This window comes from Phasianus colchicus, chromosome 3 (genome assembly GCF_987193195.1).
Source record: "Phasianus colchicus chromosome 3, bPhaCol1.hap1.1, whole genome shotgun sequence".
Taxonomy (NCBI): domain Eukaryota; kingdom Metazoa; phylum Chordata; class Aves; order Galliformes; family Phasianidae; genus Phasianus; species Phasianus colchicus.
The window spans coordinates 53,092,404-53,109,802 of record NC_143438.1 but is presented as its reverse complement, the minus strand read 5'-3'; the positions used below and the strand labels follow the sequence as shown (position 1 = coordinate 53,109,802).

Below are 17,399 nucleotides of genomic sequence, written 5' to 3'. Positions count from 1 at the left end.
TGGCCTGCCTGCCAGCAGCAGATCCCATCAGTGTCAGGTCAAGCATCTTGCACTGTTGGGATGCCCCAGAGGCTAGGTTCCTTGTGGCAGAGGACTTGTGTCACGTGAGCAGAATTTTAAGGATTCCTGTCATATATGAAAACAAATCTCTGGGGTTCCTGTCAAGGGAATAGTAACTGGACTGTTATTTGTATGTGCTGCTTCTCTCTGGCACTCAACTGAAAGTACAAATCCACAGTTTTGCTGCTGTGGCTTTGTCACTACAAACCTGTGGTGGTGAAATGTCTCTGGCAGCAGGATCTGAGCCTTCTTTTCTTTCCCTTTGTTGCCTGCAGGTCCAACAGATCTCAGTATGAAGAGGCAGTTAGCAAGCAGCTCAGGCTCCTCCAGCAGTACAAGCTCCAGGCCCCAGCTGAGCCCCACTGAAATCAACGCTGTGAGGCAGCTGGTGGCAGGGTACCGGGAATCAGCTGCCTTTTTATTGCGTTCTGCAGATGAACTGGAAAACCTGATTTTGCAGCAGAACTGAGTCATGTGACCTACACACCGGCCTGGTCTTATCTCAGAGTTTCCACTAATGACATTTTGATTTCCCAGAGCACACACTTCAGTTACTGCGCAGTCTTTTAGGAGAGTTAATTACCATGATGCCACACTGTTCTTGATCCATAAAGTGATGTGTTAAGGTGCTTCAAGTGAACTTCGACCTCTGCTATTTCTGAGGTACTTTACTGTGTCCAGCCTATTGCTTTTGTTTTAGTGTGTCAGCATAAATATCGAAACAGTGGCTAGAAATTAACTCGTTCTAACACATGGAGGAAGCAGAAGATGCTGTGGTGTTTTTTTTGAAAAATGGTTCAAGATCCAAGTGCAATATTAGTGGAATGTGACTCATTGGACTTAAAGCTGCAGTATATGGCAAACTGTTGCCAAATGTCCTGTTGCTACAGGGCACAATTGCAATTAAAAGGATCTTGTATTTTAAAAAAATGTAATTTTTATAAAAAGCAAAACAAAAGATTTTTTGTTTTCATTCAAGATTTTTCATTTTTACTTTGGTAAACTTTTTCACTGGTCCTAAAAATGTTTTGAGGAGCTATTGTAAGTCCCCCTTCCTCTCTTGAACCCCTGACTGTGCCCTTTTCCCCAACTTCATATTCTTTCTACAGTGAGTAACTCTTGATGCTGGATAATTCTCCCCTGTGTACTGTAAATTGTCATCTACAGAATACCTTCCAAAGGAAGCATGCATTTCCTGCATTCATACCATTCTCAGCTCCATTCTGTAATATATTGCAGCTTTATTAGCAATTAATAAAATGTTGAGGGTTTTTTAAAAAAAACAACATATCATTAAGAAAACAAAATGAGAAGTTGATTTCTTACAGTGAGCTCATCTAACTCCATGATCACTGCTGCTTTCCTAAACAAGTCCCTCTAGTTGTGATTGGATATAGGTGATGAATGTTAAGAGGTTGCAAGTGACAATCTGAAAATTTGCACTCTTGTGTGTATTTATTATTTTTTCCTTAATTTAAACAAAATTCTTATGGAGGAAGGTCTCTGACACTTCTGGTATGATTTGTATAATGCCCAGGCCTAGCTAAAAACTGTACAAAAATGTAAATGGATGCAGCTGCAACTATACTGAAACTCTTCTCTCCCCTCCTCCCCCCACTCTTCCCAACCCCTCTATTTCTTATTTTATAATATTGATTACACATTAATGGTGTTTTCTTTGTGCACTATGGCAGGTTTATTTTTAAGTATATAGAAAAGGTAATTTAGTTTATGCTTATTGTACTATCTGTTCTGTTGTTTGGCTTTTGTTGAATAACAATTTTCTTGTGCATTCCTAAATTTGCCTTATTTCATGTACAAAATTTTATGTAATTCCATTTTTTGACAATGAGTTTAAGGCATCGGTGATATTTTATATCTACTTGTTACATATAGTTTTCCAAGTAATGACTGTGATTGTGACCAAGTAATGTGCACTTTTTCTTGTAACTGTGGACATTGCTATGCTTTTTTTTCTCTAGTGTTTCTAGAATTACTGTTGCTTACAGTTATGTAAAAGAAAAAGAACTTTTGTGATACTGTTGGTGAATATTAATGTGAAAAAGCCTATGAAATATGAGTATTTTGAAGGTACATAGATACACAAACATCTAAGTTGTGAACTGATGTTCACAGATTTAAATGGGAATTCAAAACCTGAGGGCTGGAATCATTTCCTCTGTTTCGTTTGGGTAAATAAACATATTTCTGTGTTTAACTACATGATTGTGAAACATTATAACATTTAAATTGCTATAGCATTTAAAGTTATAAGAATTATTCTCTTTAGACAGGGAAAACAGACTTACAGTCCAATTCACGCAGACAGCCAAAGCTCATTTCTCAAAATAATTGGGTAAATCCAGTAGGCTTATCTAGCTGGAGCTTTGTTTTAATGAAGAATTTCCTCAATAAGACTAGAAGCATGTGGTCCATAGATCATAAGATCCAAGTCACTAACATTTTATAATATTAAATTGGCTGGAGGCAACACCATTTTGCTACTCCATATTTATTTAAGAAAACAAAAAAAAGTATTGGGTGTCTTTTTAAAAGGCACTTATTCTTGTATGAGAATATTGTTTCAGTTCCTTACTAGCTGCTAACCTGTCGCTTGAGAAATGCATTTACTTCCCGCAGCTACTCACAATGTTTGTGAAAGCCTGTAGCTTGTCTCTGCTATAGAAGTGTGATTCCCTCAGCTTCCGTCTCTCTAGACATTCAAAAGTCTATTAGGTTCTAAGCATCCTTTTCCTCTCTTCCACTTTTATTTAGCTCCAATTTCTTTTGTCCTTTGCTTGTCAGAGGGGAAAAAGCAGGTACCCTGTGGCAGATTGCTATGTTACTGAGCTGAAGGACAATGCTGGCACATGTTTTCCATAAAGAAGGGTGAAAATTACACATAGGTTTCATTAGTCCTGTCTTGTAGGGCCAGTATGCAGCAACCAGCAGCTTTTCCAGAAGGCTATTTCCCAGCCAGGAATGCTTCTCAACTGGACAGCCTCAGTACTTTTTGAGACACTTCACTAAATCCAAATAAGGACAGTAGGCTAGGGAAAGAGATTTATGTCAGGGGCCTACCCTCTGGATCCTCTTTCCAACTGTAATTCCTTCACTTGAAGGAGAAGTAGAAAAGTTGTGGGTCAGCAAATGACCTTCTAGGCCTGCTGCTAGCCTTCCCCTTTTTCTGCTCTACCCCCAACTTATATTAAGCATTCTCCAAGTATGTTTTCTATACCACATCCTCTCCTGGATGCTTTCTCTCAAGTGTTTAGGCCTTCTTCAATTTTAGAGGCAATTTTAGATGCAGCCTCCTTTAAATGTTCACAGAGATACTTAGCTTTCAGCCCAAGTGTTTTATCTGTGCCAAATTCCAGCAGACTTTTTAATTCCAGCAGGAGTTTTTAATCTACAGCTGCTTCTACGTCTGCGTACTGGGTTTATTCATTTCTTCTTTGGATGAATCATAGATTCAGCCATAACTTCCTTTTCTATGAGGGTACTGAAATTCATTCCCATCCTGTGAGGGAGAGACTATAAATTTCAGTCCATTTTTGTGTGTACAAATATAGATCCAAGCATCACAATCAAATTTGCTCTCTTGGATCCAGTACAGCTCTCACAGCCACCTATTGTCTGCTTGCCCTGAACCTCCTAAGGAAGTAATGGCTGAGGTGAAGAACTCCCTCAAGCCACAGACTAAATAAGGTATCCAAAAATAACTTCAGAGTAACCTTTTAGCCACATCTTTTGTAATCAATGCCTGATAACCTCAGTCTAAGTATTGCTATTAAGATAAGGCCAATCCCTTCCAGTACAGGCACATCTCTGAGTATTCCTGCCTAAGTCTACCTTCAGAAAAACATTCTCACTATGTCCAGTGCTGTTACTGTACCAGTGCTTTAAGCTGATGTATGGCTCAGTACACCTTGTCCATGCAGACTGTAGAGACAGCCCCACATCTTTCCAGCTACCCTTGGGTTTCCTGTCCCGCAAAACCCTCAGTCTTCCAGGGAGTTTCTAGAAAAGCAAGGAGAATGTCCTTTAATATCCTTAAATTCCCATCTTATCTTGGTGCCCGGAGTACCAAATCTGACAATGTTGTCAGTGCATTGGGCCTCATTGGTCTTAACTATTCACACTGGGGAGACAAGTTGTTATTCTCTCTTCAAATTCCAGGATGGTTTTTGTTGATGGGGCAGGCAACTGAGCAGCAGCTTTAGAAATAAGCTTAGACTGTGGGAATGGGAAATGCTACCAGCTTAGTAACTTAGTAGATTTGTTTACTGTACTTGACATTGTCAGCTGGGAAACTAGAGACAGAATACATGAAGAAAGATCTGTGGTCAAATTATTTCTTCTAGGTTGACACCTTGCTCCTTGTCAAAGAACACCACTATCTCAGCCATGATGAATATGTCAAGCTCCAGAAAACCAGTGCATGAATAAGCAAGTTGCCTTTCCCTCATGGACAATCTTCTGAATGAGGAAAAAAAGATGAGCACGTTTATGACCATAGTTACAAAAATGATCAGAAAGCAGCTATACTGAAGGAATTGGATATTCTTCCTGTACAGATCTGAGTGCCTGCTGACAACAGTAAGTAGAAGTAATTTTGTTGCTGAAATTCCATTCAAACTTGGAGAAAAATTGTTTTTCTTCAGGTTCCTATCCCTGTGTTAAAAAACTACTGTAAACTTCTTATAATCTTCTCAGTTTGAGATGTTTGTCAGTCATTCATAATGAAGATGTATACTTTCTACATAAAACTGAGCTGACTGGAGACTAGAGTCAGGGCTATCCTTACATCCACTACTGAAAACCAATTACTGGCACATGAAAATGAATTCTGAAATAATGACACAAATCAAGCAACGCCACACAGATGATTACTGAAGTAAGTACCTAAGAAGATGAAATGACTCTATGAGAGAAGATCAATCTTGCACTTAGCCTTGTATCCTGGCTCTAATAATAAATAAAACAGATAAAGATGTGGCAAATATAGCAAATACAGCAATTCAGAAGAATAGATCAGGCACAGAGCAGTGCTTTCAAAATACACATTTATGGCCTTCAACAGTTTAAGGCTGTAGCAGGTAAGTTCCCATCCTGTTACTTGCTCATTACTCCCAGCAGAATGAGGGAGAGAATTCAGAAGTGCAAAAATGAGGAAAAAAAAGTAATGTTAAATAGGTGAAGAATAAAACATAAAAAGAAAAGAGTGACAGAAAGGGAATCACTCAACACATCTGATCAGTGGACTGGTCCCAGAGCGTTGTCTACTTCAGAAAAGCTTCCCCCTAGTTTTAGAGAAATTGAGAATGTCATCTGATAATGACATTACGTGACAAGATCTCTTTGGACGCTATGGGTCAAGAGACCAAGCTGGGACCCTTCCTAGCTTCTAGCCAAGCCTACTTAAAGTGAGAAGGCATAGTGGAAAACAGAAGGCCTGGATGTCATTCAGACACTCTTCAGCAATAGCTAAAATGTTGGTGTGTAACTTACACCACTTCAGCACAGATCCAAAGTAAAATATGGGCTATTGTGAAGAAAGTTGCTCTGTCCCAGCCAAACCCAGTACAAAGGCTCAAAAGTTTCTTGACCCAAAGCAGCACATCTTTGTCATTTGGGATATGGGGGTACTGGCCAACACCAGAAATCAATCGTGCTGTGCACCTTGTAAATATAGTGAGATATCATACTGCTCTAAAAACCACTCTATCTACATGAATACCAGTGAGTGGGAGGAACAAAACATGCACAGAAGACAAACGAGTTTCTTGAGGCTATGCAATCTGTGAATGCCTGAGCCAGGTCCATTGACTCCTTTCCAATATCCTGCCCTAGTAAACAGCACTCCAGATGTGCCAAGTACAGAATGTAAAGTTCACGGATTGGATTCAGTTTTTCTGTTAAACTCCCCTTAGGATGGGATCCTAAGGGTTGGGGAAGGGGGTGCAAAATGATTTCATATTCTAACCCAAATAATCTGTTTAAATCTCTTACATGCTACTGGAGGGAAAAAAAAAAAAAAAAAGAGGAGTAGAGGATAGCTGGAAAGAATGTAAATTTGATATCTGCTTTATGAATAGAGACTTTATCTTACACTACCCAAATCAGTTAATTCATCTGTGATAAAAGATTTTTTTTAATGCTAAGTTTTGCATTCCCTGTTCTAACAATGAATGTCTGGAAACACAATGGAAAGGCATTCTAATTACTGTGACTATATATGTAGTTTGTTTTGTAAGTATACCTTTGCCACGGTAAGCCAAATATAAAATTATGATGTAAGGATAGTTGGGAGAAGGATCCAGTCTACTAATTGTGCATAGATGGGATTGTTCACATTCTCCCTGAGAGGCTGAGCAACCACTGACTCAGCAGAGGGAGAGTCACAGAATCACAGAATTGATTTGGAAGAGATCTCTGGAGAGCATAAAGTACAATCTCCTGCTAAAGCAGATTCCCTACTGTGGGTTGCACAGGAAAGCGTCCAGATGAGCCTTGAATATCTCCTCAGAGTATAATGCATGGAAAGTACAGCAGTAATAGCAGAATAGCACAACCCTAGGCTACAGCAAGTGAGGACAAGACCAAATGCAGCAGCTGTAGACACAGAACCAAAAGAAGAGAAACTGCTTACCTCAAGTAGGCAGGGATCTCTAATCAAATACCCTCACCTCCACTGCCAACCCTTAAATGAGGTCTAGGAAGGGGTGGATCCTGGCTTCACCCTTCCAGTCACTCAGGTGCATTGCATGTACCTGAGCTCCCGCAGGTGGGCCCTGCCTTCCCACCAGGTGCTCAATCACTCCTTCAGGCTGTGATTTAGCACATTTCCGCTACAAGGAGACTCCACCATCATGGAGGAGCCCAGAACTGTACACACTGTACACTCCAGATGTGGCCTCATAAGGGCTGAGTAGAGGGGGAGGATCACCTCCCTCGACTTGCTGGCCATACTATTATTAATGTACCCCAGAATCCCATTGGCCTTCTTGGCCAAAAGGGCATACTGCTGGCTCATGGCCAACCCTCTGTCCACAAGAACAACCACGTCCTTCTCTGCAGATTTCCTCTCCAGAAGGTCAGCCCCTAAACCGTATTGTTACATCCAGTTATTGAAGTTTTCCTAATGCTTCCCTGGAAACTTATATCAGATAAAATGTCTATTTTCCTTCAAGGCTACTGTTTTATTATTGTATGGTTGATAATCAGCTCATAGTGCTGGCTTATTTTTTACACTCAGTCACAATATAGCAAAGCACTTATAGCAGGAAAAGCACAGGGAAAAATAAATAAGAAAAAAAGGAAGGAAGGAAAAGTATTTTTGATATTATTACTTCAAACATCTTCATTTAACTTTTTGAAATTAATTTTATTTGTGGTGACAAATTCAGAGTGCTTTAACTCTGCAGGCTTGACCCATTTATTTCCTCTCATCTTCTGTAGCATGGAGGGAAGGATTTGCTACATGGAGAAATAGCTTCTAGCTGAGAGAAGCTCTTACTGCCCTAGCCAGCAGGCAGCTTTATTGGCATTCATTTGCTGCCCTTGATACTTGAAAATTGCAAGCTACAAGGCAAGCTTCACTTGCAGATCTAGTCCTTAATAACTAGAGGCAGAGGCTAATTTTTAAATGCTTTTTGTTTTTTCCTCTAAGCATTTTCTTTTCAATACAAACATTTATCTATAAAGAAAAAAAGAAAATTATAGATTTAATATGTCTTTAATGTCCAGTGTAAAGCTGAGGTCCATAACTCAGAAAACCTTTAGTATCAGTGCTAAATTACAGAACTGTATGTTCACTCCTTTTTTTCGTTATTGTTAATGGAGTAGGAAGAAACATTGCAGAAAGGATGAAGGGAAATTTATAAAAACAGAGATAAATTGAAAAGGGAGGAGAGAAAGAAAGGGGTGGGGGAGAAAAGTACATTGGAAGAGTAGAGAAGAAACTCTTTAGTCATCCAGGTGAGTGTTAAACAGAGTCCAGATTTTTTCTACTGAGTGGGGACATCTGAAAAGTGGGAGTAAACCCTTTACTTCAGATTAGTGGACCGTGTACTGTCCCTGACAACAGCTTTGCTACCTTATAAAAATTTCACCCATGTAGGTCTTGAAATCATACTTGATTCAAAAACTACCATGTAATTATTGACTAAGATTTAGTGCTTTAAACACCAAATCATTTTGATCCCTGTAGCAACATCATGATCCATTACTCCAATATGCATCACAGTATACTATCAGGATTGTTGTGTTACGCTATAGAAAATCTCTCATTCCTGCTGACCTTTTGTCTATGCACTGATTTTCAAATATTGTGAGTTTGTGGAATATATCCATGAAATGCTATGACTAAGGTATTGTGGACTGTCTGCGGATGTTTCAGTAGTAGTTTAGAAAATCTTCTAGTGGCACAAGTCCCCACATCACTGTGGCTGGGATTTCATACTGATTTTTAGGCCTTGAAAGAGGACTCCATTGTCCAGAAATTGAGAGTGAAACATGATTATTAATTAGGATGCTATACATCCCAGATAGTACTATCTAGATAGTACATTTTTGTGATTCATTTTCATTTCTCTACATCATTTTTGATTAAAAGGAGTCATCTGCCCATCTTGGTCACTGTGAAACGTGGCCTTCTTTTTTCTTCTTAAGGAATAAAGAGAATACCAAGAAGGCTATTGATTTTTTATTAGCCTTCTATTACTCCCCACCAGTAAGAGTATGTTATTGTTACGGTAATACAGAGTGAATTACACAATACAAGGAAATAAATAGGAAGGCAGTAGGTGCCCTGGTAAGAGTTAAGCCCTGACAGGATTCTGCAGATCCAGATCTATTTGTCTTAAGTTGCTTGAGTCATGACTCCTCAACACTCTTTGGGTGAGCACAATTTGTTCTATTTATCACTCTTTTGTTCACTGAATTTCTGTTAGTCAGCTATTATAAATTATTTACAGTTCAAATATTCCAAATCCTGTCCCAAGGCTATAAGTAATAGCTATTGGGGCACTCCTGATTTTGAAAAGAGATGTCACTTGTTGAATAGAGAGCATCTATAAGCTCAGAAAAATCCTTATACAAATGAGAAGCAGCAACCTAAGTCATAAGTTTACCTGATTCAGATTATGTCAAACTCTATAAACACTATAACCGTACAACTAGGTAGAATTCCAGTCATAACTTCAAACAGTAGAACATTAGGAAGATATTCAACTAAAACAATCACATCATTTATGTGAATGAAGCATGGTAGCATTCAGGATAATCTTCTCCGTAACTTTTCCAGGTACAGGGGTTACACTAACAGGTCTGTAGATTCTTGGATCTTCTTTCATGCTTTTTTTTTTTTTTTTGGTAGACAACACTCTACCTTCCAGTTACCAGGGACTTCACTAGACTCTGAAGACCTTTGAAAAACTGCTTGGAGAGCTCCATTTGTAATATCTGCTAACTCTAGGGTACTTTAGGGTGAAACTACTAGACACCGTGAACTTGTAAACATTCAAATGATGGTCCTATATGATTTCTGTGGCCACAAATGTAAAATAACTGCTCCTACAACCATAGTCTTCTAACTCCATGCAGCCCAAGATCTGTCATTAATATTAAAAGTGAAGGCACAAATGACTTGAAATGCCTTCCCCTGCCCCTTTCCTCCTCCTTACTTGTTAGGTGACCACCTTCTTCAGGTATCAGTCTAATGCTTTTCTAGGGCTTCTTTATACTGCTAACCTTCTCTCCTGTTACAACAGTTTTTCCAATGATCACACCTAAACTGGGGGTCCAGTAACAAATACCCTGCTATCAGTTACTCTTCGGCGATGGTAAAAAGCTCTTTAATTACTGAGTGATTTTCCATCAATACAAAAATTAAGATAAACTTTTAGTCTGGGAGCCAGAGACCCCATGTTCCTCCACTGATACAGCTATCTAATCGCACTCGTAGAATTTGCTTACTGAAAGGTAAACTGAGCACAAACACCAACAGGTGGTAAAGTACATTGAAGTGATTTTTTTTTTTTTTTTAAGACAAGCAAGTATGCTGCGTCTATTCTTTGTGAACATTTCACTTTTAATTTATGTGAGAATGTTGCTCTAGAATAGAGAGCACACTACAAATAAATAAAAAGGCAGACTTGCCTAGCATCAAACATCCAGACCTGGTGTAAGAAGCAGAAAGTTTAACACAATGAAATGATGTTACAGGGGATGTAATGACAAAGGAACTAGCACAGTAGAAAAGTGCTACAAAGAAAAAGCACTCACCTGCCTCTGAAGATCTAGGCTTGCAAGAAAAATTCCACAAGGGAGGGATCTCCAACCAGAAATCCTTCCCAAGTGCCAGTCAGCCCTTAAATGAGGTCTAAGAGAGGTGCAGCCAGGCTCCACCTCTTCTGGTCACACAGGTGAATTGCCTTCACCTGTGCTCCCTGGGCTGACCGGGTCCTTTCCCCCAGGTGCTCAATCAGTGGTTCAGGATGTGACTCAATAGTTACCATATGCCTGGGTTTCTACAAGCTGCTAAGCAGTATCAGTTTTGAAAATCTATACCCAGATGAGGATAGCTGCTTTTCTCTGTGTTTGAGAAATACTTGAATAGCAAGGAATGGAATTTAAGGTATTTCCAAGACTGGCCCCTGTCTCTTTTCCCAAAATAAATACAATTGGTGAATTTGAGCTAATGGCCTCAGTCAACTCTTTGTAGAATAGAAGGCACTCATGGGCTCCTGGTGGTTGACACTTCTGTCCTTCCATGATGTCTTCTTAACCTCAGACATTTTTGTTTTCACACTCATGTTTGGCTTCATTATTGTATCTGTAGAGGTTGGGAAAACAAAAAGGAAAGGAATGCATGCTCTGTTTTTTTCCATCGGTTCTGAGGAATCCATTTAATAAGACTCCATTTGTTTTCTTATGCTAAACCTTGAAGAATCTAGAAATTCAGTTGCAAACACAACTGCCTGAAAAACACAGTTGCAGCTTCAAACTGAGGGCTGCAAAAATAATTTAAAATACCCAAAATATATTGCGTGTTATTGTGCTCCTTGTATCTGTTGTAGTTTCCATGGGTATAAATAGGAAGCATTACTTTCAGAGAAACTTATGTTCATTGCTAATATGTTATGCTCCTCTTTTTTTCTTCTCCCACTGAACAGTGACAATTCTGTTTACGTAACATCTCTGGTGTTTTTTTTTTTTTTTTAACCACAATATTTAAGGGCTAGTAGAAATAAAAACAAACAAAACCAACAAACAGAAATGAAACTGAAGGCATTTTAACAAGTGCTCATATAGGTAGCAAGAGATGTAACCAGGAGAAGTCACTAGGCCAGCAATCTGATCAAGCACTGTTATTTTATTCCACTGAAATTTCAACCTGTCTGCACAGGCAAAGGCTTGAAAACTGAACATCCTCTCTGGCATTCCTGCCCCCTGCTCACATGGTTACCTGTGGAAGCTGAGTGCCTGCTGCTCTGCAGGCCTGGTGTGCTGAAAGAGAAGGTAAGCATGAGCTGTGCTGCAATTTGTAGCAGCTTATCTCAATGAATGCAGGTGTGCATCTGCTAAAACTTTTTCCCTGCTTCCTGATCATTTACCCCATTTTGCAAAGTGACATTCACTTGCAGTCCTATCTTGCTATGATGTTCATACATTCATAACTGCAACTCCATTGGGGCACAACAACATTACAGAGTTAACTCAGACACTTCCTTGGCCATCTGAAATATTGCCATTACTTTTAATTAATTTATCACACCAGACAGCTGGTTTCATTTATTTCTTTATTTATTTTGCTGGAAGGATGAACTAAGGATCATCAGGGAAACAGACATAGCTGTAACGTAAGTGTGTTTTGGTGTGTGACAAGAACATCTAAGCAGACTGCTCTCAGATGTAGCAAATGTATCAGGCATTCATCCTGAATCTCTTTCTTCAAATGAGAGGTTATCATGGGATTCTTCAGAGGATGATACTCCTCAGTTACTTACCCACTCCACTGTTAGTGTGCCCCATTGAACAGTAGATACAGCTTCTGGAACAAGGGAAATGGGTATATTGTAAAATTTTTGGGTAGTGACAGAGGTTTTAACCTCTGGTGTACCCAAAACAAGGACTGTAATGTCTAGGTGGTAGCATCTAACAAAATTAACCACCATTTTAACTGCTGACTTGCAGCAATTTAAATAAAATTCCACGGCTGTTAGTGTTTACTTAACCACTTTTATCTACCACGACACTGAATTTTCACAGGTTGCTGTATCATGACACCTACTGGTAGAGATAACCAAAATAAACAGATACAGCTCTTTCTGAATGATGAAATAGATTCTTCCATTTAAACTAAGATTTTTGTCTCTCATTGAAGTGGTGATTGATGTATGTGGAGCCATACATGCAGTCACAGTTTCTGTGACTTAGAAATAGGGTGATGGAAAGGAATGGTGGTGGATCTGACACCACAGTGTTTCTAAAGGGGCAGGTGTGCCTCAGGTAAATGTGTGTCAGGCGTTAGGCAAGTCTTTCACACTCAACCTCCGTGCCTTGGAGTCCCTACAAGGCTTTTTTTTTTTAATTTATTTTAGTTTTAGCTTCATTTGAAGCTATATTTCATTTCTGTTTTGCTGTAGCTAAAAGAGAGCAGAGCAATCGTGTAAAAGAAACAATTCCTGCTTGAAAAGCATAGCTGCTGGTTTACCCCAAGGTTTTGGAAAGCAATAGGACATCACTGAGAAGCAGATGCATTTCACACAGGCTGCCATCAGAAAACTTGACTTTCTTTTTAATCGAAGGGGAATAAAAATTAATGAACAGCCCTGAAGACTCCAGAGATGAACTGAAGGTGAAGACAAGTGGTAGACCTGAGCTTTAAACCCTTTTGTATGGTTATTGTCATCAGGTTTGTTTTTCCTTACAGACCTTCTCACTGTATATCACCTGTCTTTTTGTTGGAGCAAAAATACACTTACAAACAAGGAAGAAGACTTCCATGAATAACGTGCAGGCAGTGTTGAGTTAACTTCAAATGCCATATTTTACTACACCACTTCATCAATGGGTGCAGAATTTTCCAAAATATTTCTTAAGCAAGTAAATTCTTGGCATATTCTCAAAAATAAAGAATCTTTCCATTTCTCAGTGCTAACTCCATTGGACTTTGATCCTTAAAACCATTTCATTCTAACTCAGACCAACACTCCTATTTCTGTTACTACCTTGAAAACCATCTGCTTCACTGATGTGTCTTGTTTCATTACTGAATAGAATTTCCCTATTTGACAGCACTCTGGCAGCAGTTTCATTCCTCAGGATATGGTTTACCAGTGAGCTATTATCTGTGTCTATTCAAGCTTTTGAGATCTGGTCTAGGTTTTCTCCTCTTATTAAATTACCGTAGCAATGTCAGTTATCAAATCGTCATCCCTGTTAAGTCCCTCCACTGTGCATAAATCCATTTTCACACTGCACAAGGCAGAATCAAGCAGCTTTTCCAGCAGTTTACTAGGGGTATTTCTGGCCAGCACTTCAGCAGCATAAATCATCTTATGTCAGATATAAATGGAAGCTTAGGTGTAGGTTTAGGGAGAGGAGAAAAGGATAGCAAGGAGACCATTTGTTGCTATATATCTATATATCTATCTCCTAGCAATAAGGAGCTTGGTAAAAGAGACATTTTCCTATAGTTGTTTCCAAAGCCGTAACTCAGATAGCATGGCTTCCCAACTAGAGAGGTGCCTTTGCTTTAGCCATTTTTGAGAACTCCAATTTGAAATGTCAGAATATTTTTTTACCACACAACCACCCATTTAAAACGTGTGATCACACTTTCAGTTGGATTTCACCTATAGCACTTTTTCAGTGATTGTTTTCGTATTAGCTGGAGAGGTTTCTAAGCAGATGATACACAACTGTTTTGAAGGAAGGAAAGTGCAGATCTAAGTTATGTATTTGAGTCCCTTTTTACTGCAGCCAGATTGCAGGGGACAAAAGAAAAAAGTAAAAATAAAGCTTTTTTCATTATATTTGCTTCTGATGTTACTTTCATCAGCAAATTGCATCTTACCTGAGATAAGACAGTATTAGGATTCTTCTTGTTAGTTGACACTCCCATGATATCTTCACGTGATGTATTTGCCATGCATTACACCCAGCAGATGCTGGGCTAGACAATTTGTCTACTAAATCCTTGCAGAGTCTTTTTCCATTAATTTACACCAGAGAAAACATGCTTTTCCTTTAAAAAAAAAAAAAAAAAAAAAAAAGCTTAATTGGGTAATTACAGCTGCAAGTCATTTACATTGTCATCTTTCCTCCTGGGTAAAGTTACGTGCTTGCTTACTCACACACACAAGGTGCTTAAGAGGGAGCTCCACTCCAAGAATCACAGAACTGCAGGAGTTGGAAAGGACCTCTAGAGATTGCTGAGTCCATCTCTCTGCACAAGCAGGTACCCTACAGCAGGTTGCACAGGTAGGCGTCCAGCTGGCTCTTGACTGCCTCCACAACTTCTCTGGGCAACCTGATCCAGTGCTCCATCACTCTTCCTGCAAAGTTCTTTCACATGTTTTTATGGAACTTCTTAAACTCAAGTTAAGCCATTACTCCTTATCTTCTTGCTACGCAGCACTGAGAAGAGCCTGACCTCATCCATTTGCCTTCCACCTCCCTTTAGATATTTATAAATGTTAATCACATCCTCCCTCATTCTTCTTTTTCCCAGGCTGCACAGATCCCAGCTTTATCATCTTTGTGGCCTACAGCTGGACTTGTAGGAGATTCCATTTTTGAACTGCAGAGCAGCCTTTCAGCTCTTTTGTGGCTATGGGGACACTTCAGTGCCACGACCTCGAGTTGTAGGTTTCGCAAGCTCAGAGGATTGCTGCACATTCAGGGCAAGCAAGTCTGAGGTGAATCATCCACATGCCCACGCGTTGGTCACATCTCTGTGACTGAGCCCAAAAATAGGCTGCCACTTTGGATGTACCAGATGTCCTCTGAGCAAAGAACTTTCTGAGGGCCTAGGACATGGTCATAGATCTTCGTATTAACAGTTACTACTGAAAAAAAAGAAATTAGCTTCATTTACACATCCACATTTAGCTCTATGTAAAGGCTGCAGGCTGTACTTGTGTTTCATTCACCATTCCTCCCTTTCCTTGACAGCATTTTCCCTGCATTAAGGTGGTGACTTCCAGATCCATCCGGTGGCTGCTCTCTTTGTCCCCATTCCTAGAGGTGTGGGCAAGGAAAGGGCCTCCAGGAGGCCCAGCTCACAGTCCCCTGTTCTGCCCAGGCCTGTGCCTCCTGTGACAAAGCAACCAATTTTTCACCTCTGCTCAGGCAATCCAAATCTGAAGCTTATCCCAAGCACACAAAATCTGGCGTTTCTTTTCTTTATGCGCCATTGTGTGTGCAAGAGGAAAGAGTATGGATCAACAGCTGCCTTTAGTCAACACAGTCAATCGGCTTAGGAATGTAATCATCTAAAAAAAGGAAGGGAGGCTAAACTGCTGTCACTTGCTGCTAATAAAAGTTCTGGCATTAAGCATCAGCAGGAGACCAGCTTTGTTCTCTCTGAGGGAGCGCCAGGCTCGTGGTGTGCCTGATGCTGCACAGCTCAGTACGCTAAAGAAGGGCTTTCACAAGGCGGCAGACTTGGAGGAGATGTTGATCAACGTTCTGTTTACACTGCCGTTAACCTGAATGCTCATGCCAGCTCAACCAATGCTACAGCCTGAATAAAGCTATCCTTCCTCTGCCATCTCATTCTGTATTGTTAGGCACAACCCAGCAGTTGCGTTTCTCAGGCCTGAGTATTTTTTCTTTTTTTTCTTTTTCTTTCTTTCTTTTTTTTTTTTTTAAACAGCATCTGGTTGAGTTTGGCACAGTAATTACTGTTGTGTCATAAATTCAGCATAATGGCTGTGCTGCAGGACTGAGCAGACAGGCTGGAGGCAGCAAGAGGTAACAAGCCCCTCCTGAAACAAAGGGAGCTCTGATAAATAGTAATATTAGCCAGGAAAATCATTTAAAAATATTTGCGACAAAGTACAGGCTCAGTTACCTGACAGTTACCACATGTTAACATACTCTTCCCTTTCAATACATTATTTCTCATAATCTTCTAGAATCATAGAATCACCAAGGTTGGAAAAGACCTCCAAGATCACCCAGTCCAACCGTCCACCTACCACCAGTATTTCCCCACTAAACCATTAGTATGGCCTTTAATTAGTATGGTCCCTTAGTATGGCATCTAAATGTTTCTTGAACACCTCCAGGGACAGTGACTCATTTATTTGATCTTATTTTGGTTCATAGATCTGGGGAGGGCTTAGTTGGATTTAACTCTCACTGAGCAAGCACTAGGAAGGATACTAGAGTAACATATATATATGGAACAGCTGAACATTAATTCCTTAATCCAGTCAATGTGCCTAAGGACCGATGTGGAAAATCAACTGCCTTCCAAGAATCCAGTACTTGCTTTGGGTCTTGGCATCCTATCTGAGACCTTTGAGGAGGACAGTCAGCAATGGTTATGCCCATTCAGGGATTCAGACCACTTTATCTAGACATTGAATGATTACCTCCAAAGTACTTCTTTCCTAAGTGTTGCTCATATTCTGAGATGAAGTAGGAAAACCAAGGTTAGGGCAGCCAAACCACAGCAAAAGTTCAGTATCTAAATGCAAGACATGAGAAACTGAAGAAAGCACACCAATATGTCAAATTCTTCTGATTAAACAAGAGCTTTGGTTGGGCTACTGGATACCACTGTTCAGATAAGCTCTTTCTAGGAGGAATCCCACATATAATGAGTATTCTACGTATTTTATAAATTAAGTTAATAGGATAATAATGCTATAGATCTATATTGTGGAAGTGCAGATTACATGGAAACACTTGAATTAGGAAAAAAAGTGGCTGCTTCTGTTCAGAAAGTAAAAAATTATTTTGGCATCTCAGTGCACAAAATAAGACTCATAGACATCATCATTTTGAGTTCATTCTCTTTTTTGTTCTTTTTAGCATTGTCAATAACCTGGGAGCTCAAGATGACAGTTTTTTAGGATTTAGTTAAACATCTGTTTCTCTGTTCCTCTGAATCAAGTCCTGCACTCTCCATTCGGCGCACACAGCACTTGGGACTATTAAAAGCATTTAACAGCAAGCATTTAATGTGAATCAGCATTAAGTGTATCCAAGACGCTGAGATCAGCCCTGGAAAGAAATCTAAAATTGTGGCATTTCAGATAATGTCGGATGGTGATAGCGGGTGACATTGACTTTAATTGTAACACACTGCAGTCTACTAC

At 39.7% G+C, this 17,399-nt stretch overlaps 1 protein-coding gene and 1 long non-coding RNA gene across 7 annotated transcripts in view; both read left to right on the top strand.

The window, feature by feature from the left end:
• The window catches only part of NOL4 (nucleolar protein 4), a 186,021-nt gene extending 183,560 nt beyond the window's left edge, over positions 1–2,461 (top strand). For 2 of the 6 annotated variants that reach the window (XM_090137538.1, XM_090137540.1), the window contains one exon: positions 336–2,460. In XM_090137538.1, coding sequence (XP_089993664.1) covers positions 336–529 — 194 coding nt within the window. In that variant the 3' untranslated portion in view covers positions 530–2,460. Of the gene's footprint in view, positions 1–335 lie in introns of all 6 variants that reach the window. The other 4 variants (XM_090137541.1, XM_090137542.1, XM_090137539.1 and 1 more) reach the window with 3 other exon arrangements.
• Positions 2,462–4,565: 2,104 nt separating this feature from the next.
• Positions 4,566–17,161, top strand: LOC149918583 (uncharacterized). Its single transcript, XR_016465581.1, has 3 exons — positions 4,566–4,659; positions 11,471–11,583; positions 17,113–17,161. It is a non-coding gene; the product is annotated as an uncharacterized LOC149918583 (long non-coding RNA).
• The last annotated feature ends 238 nt before the right edge of the window (positions 17,162–17,399 follow it).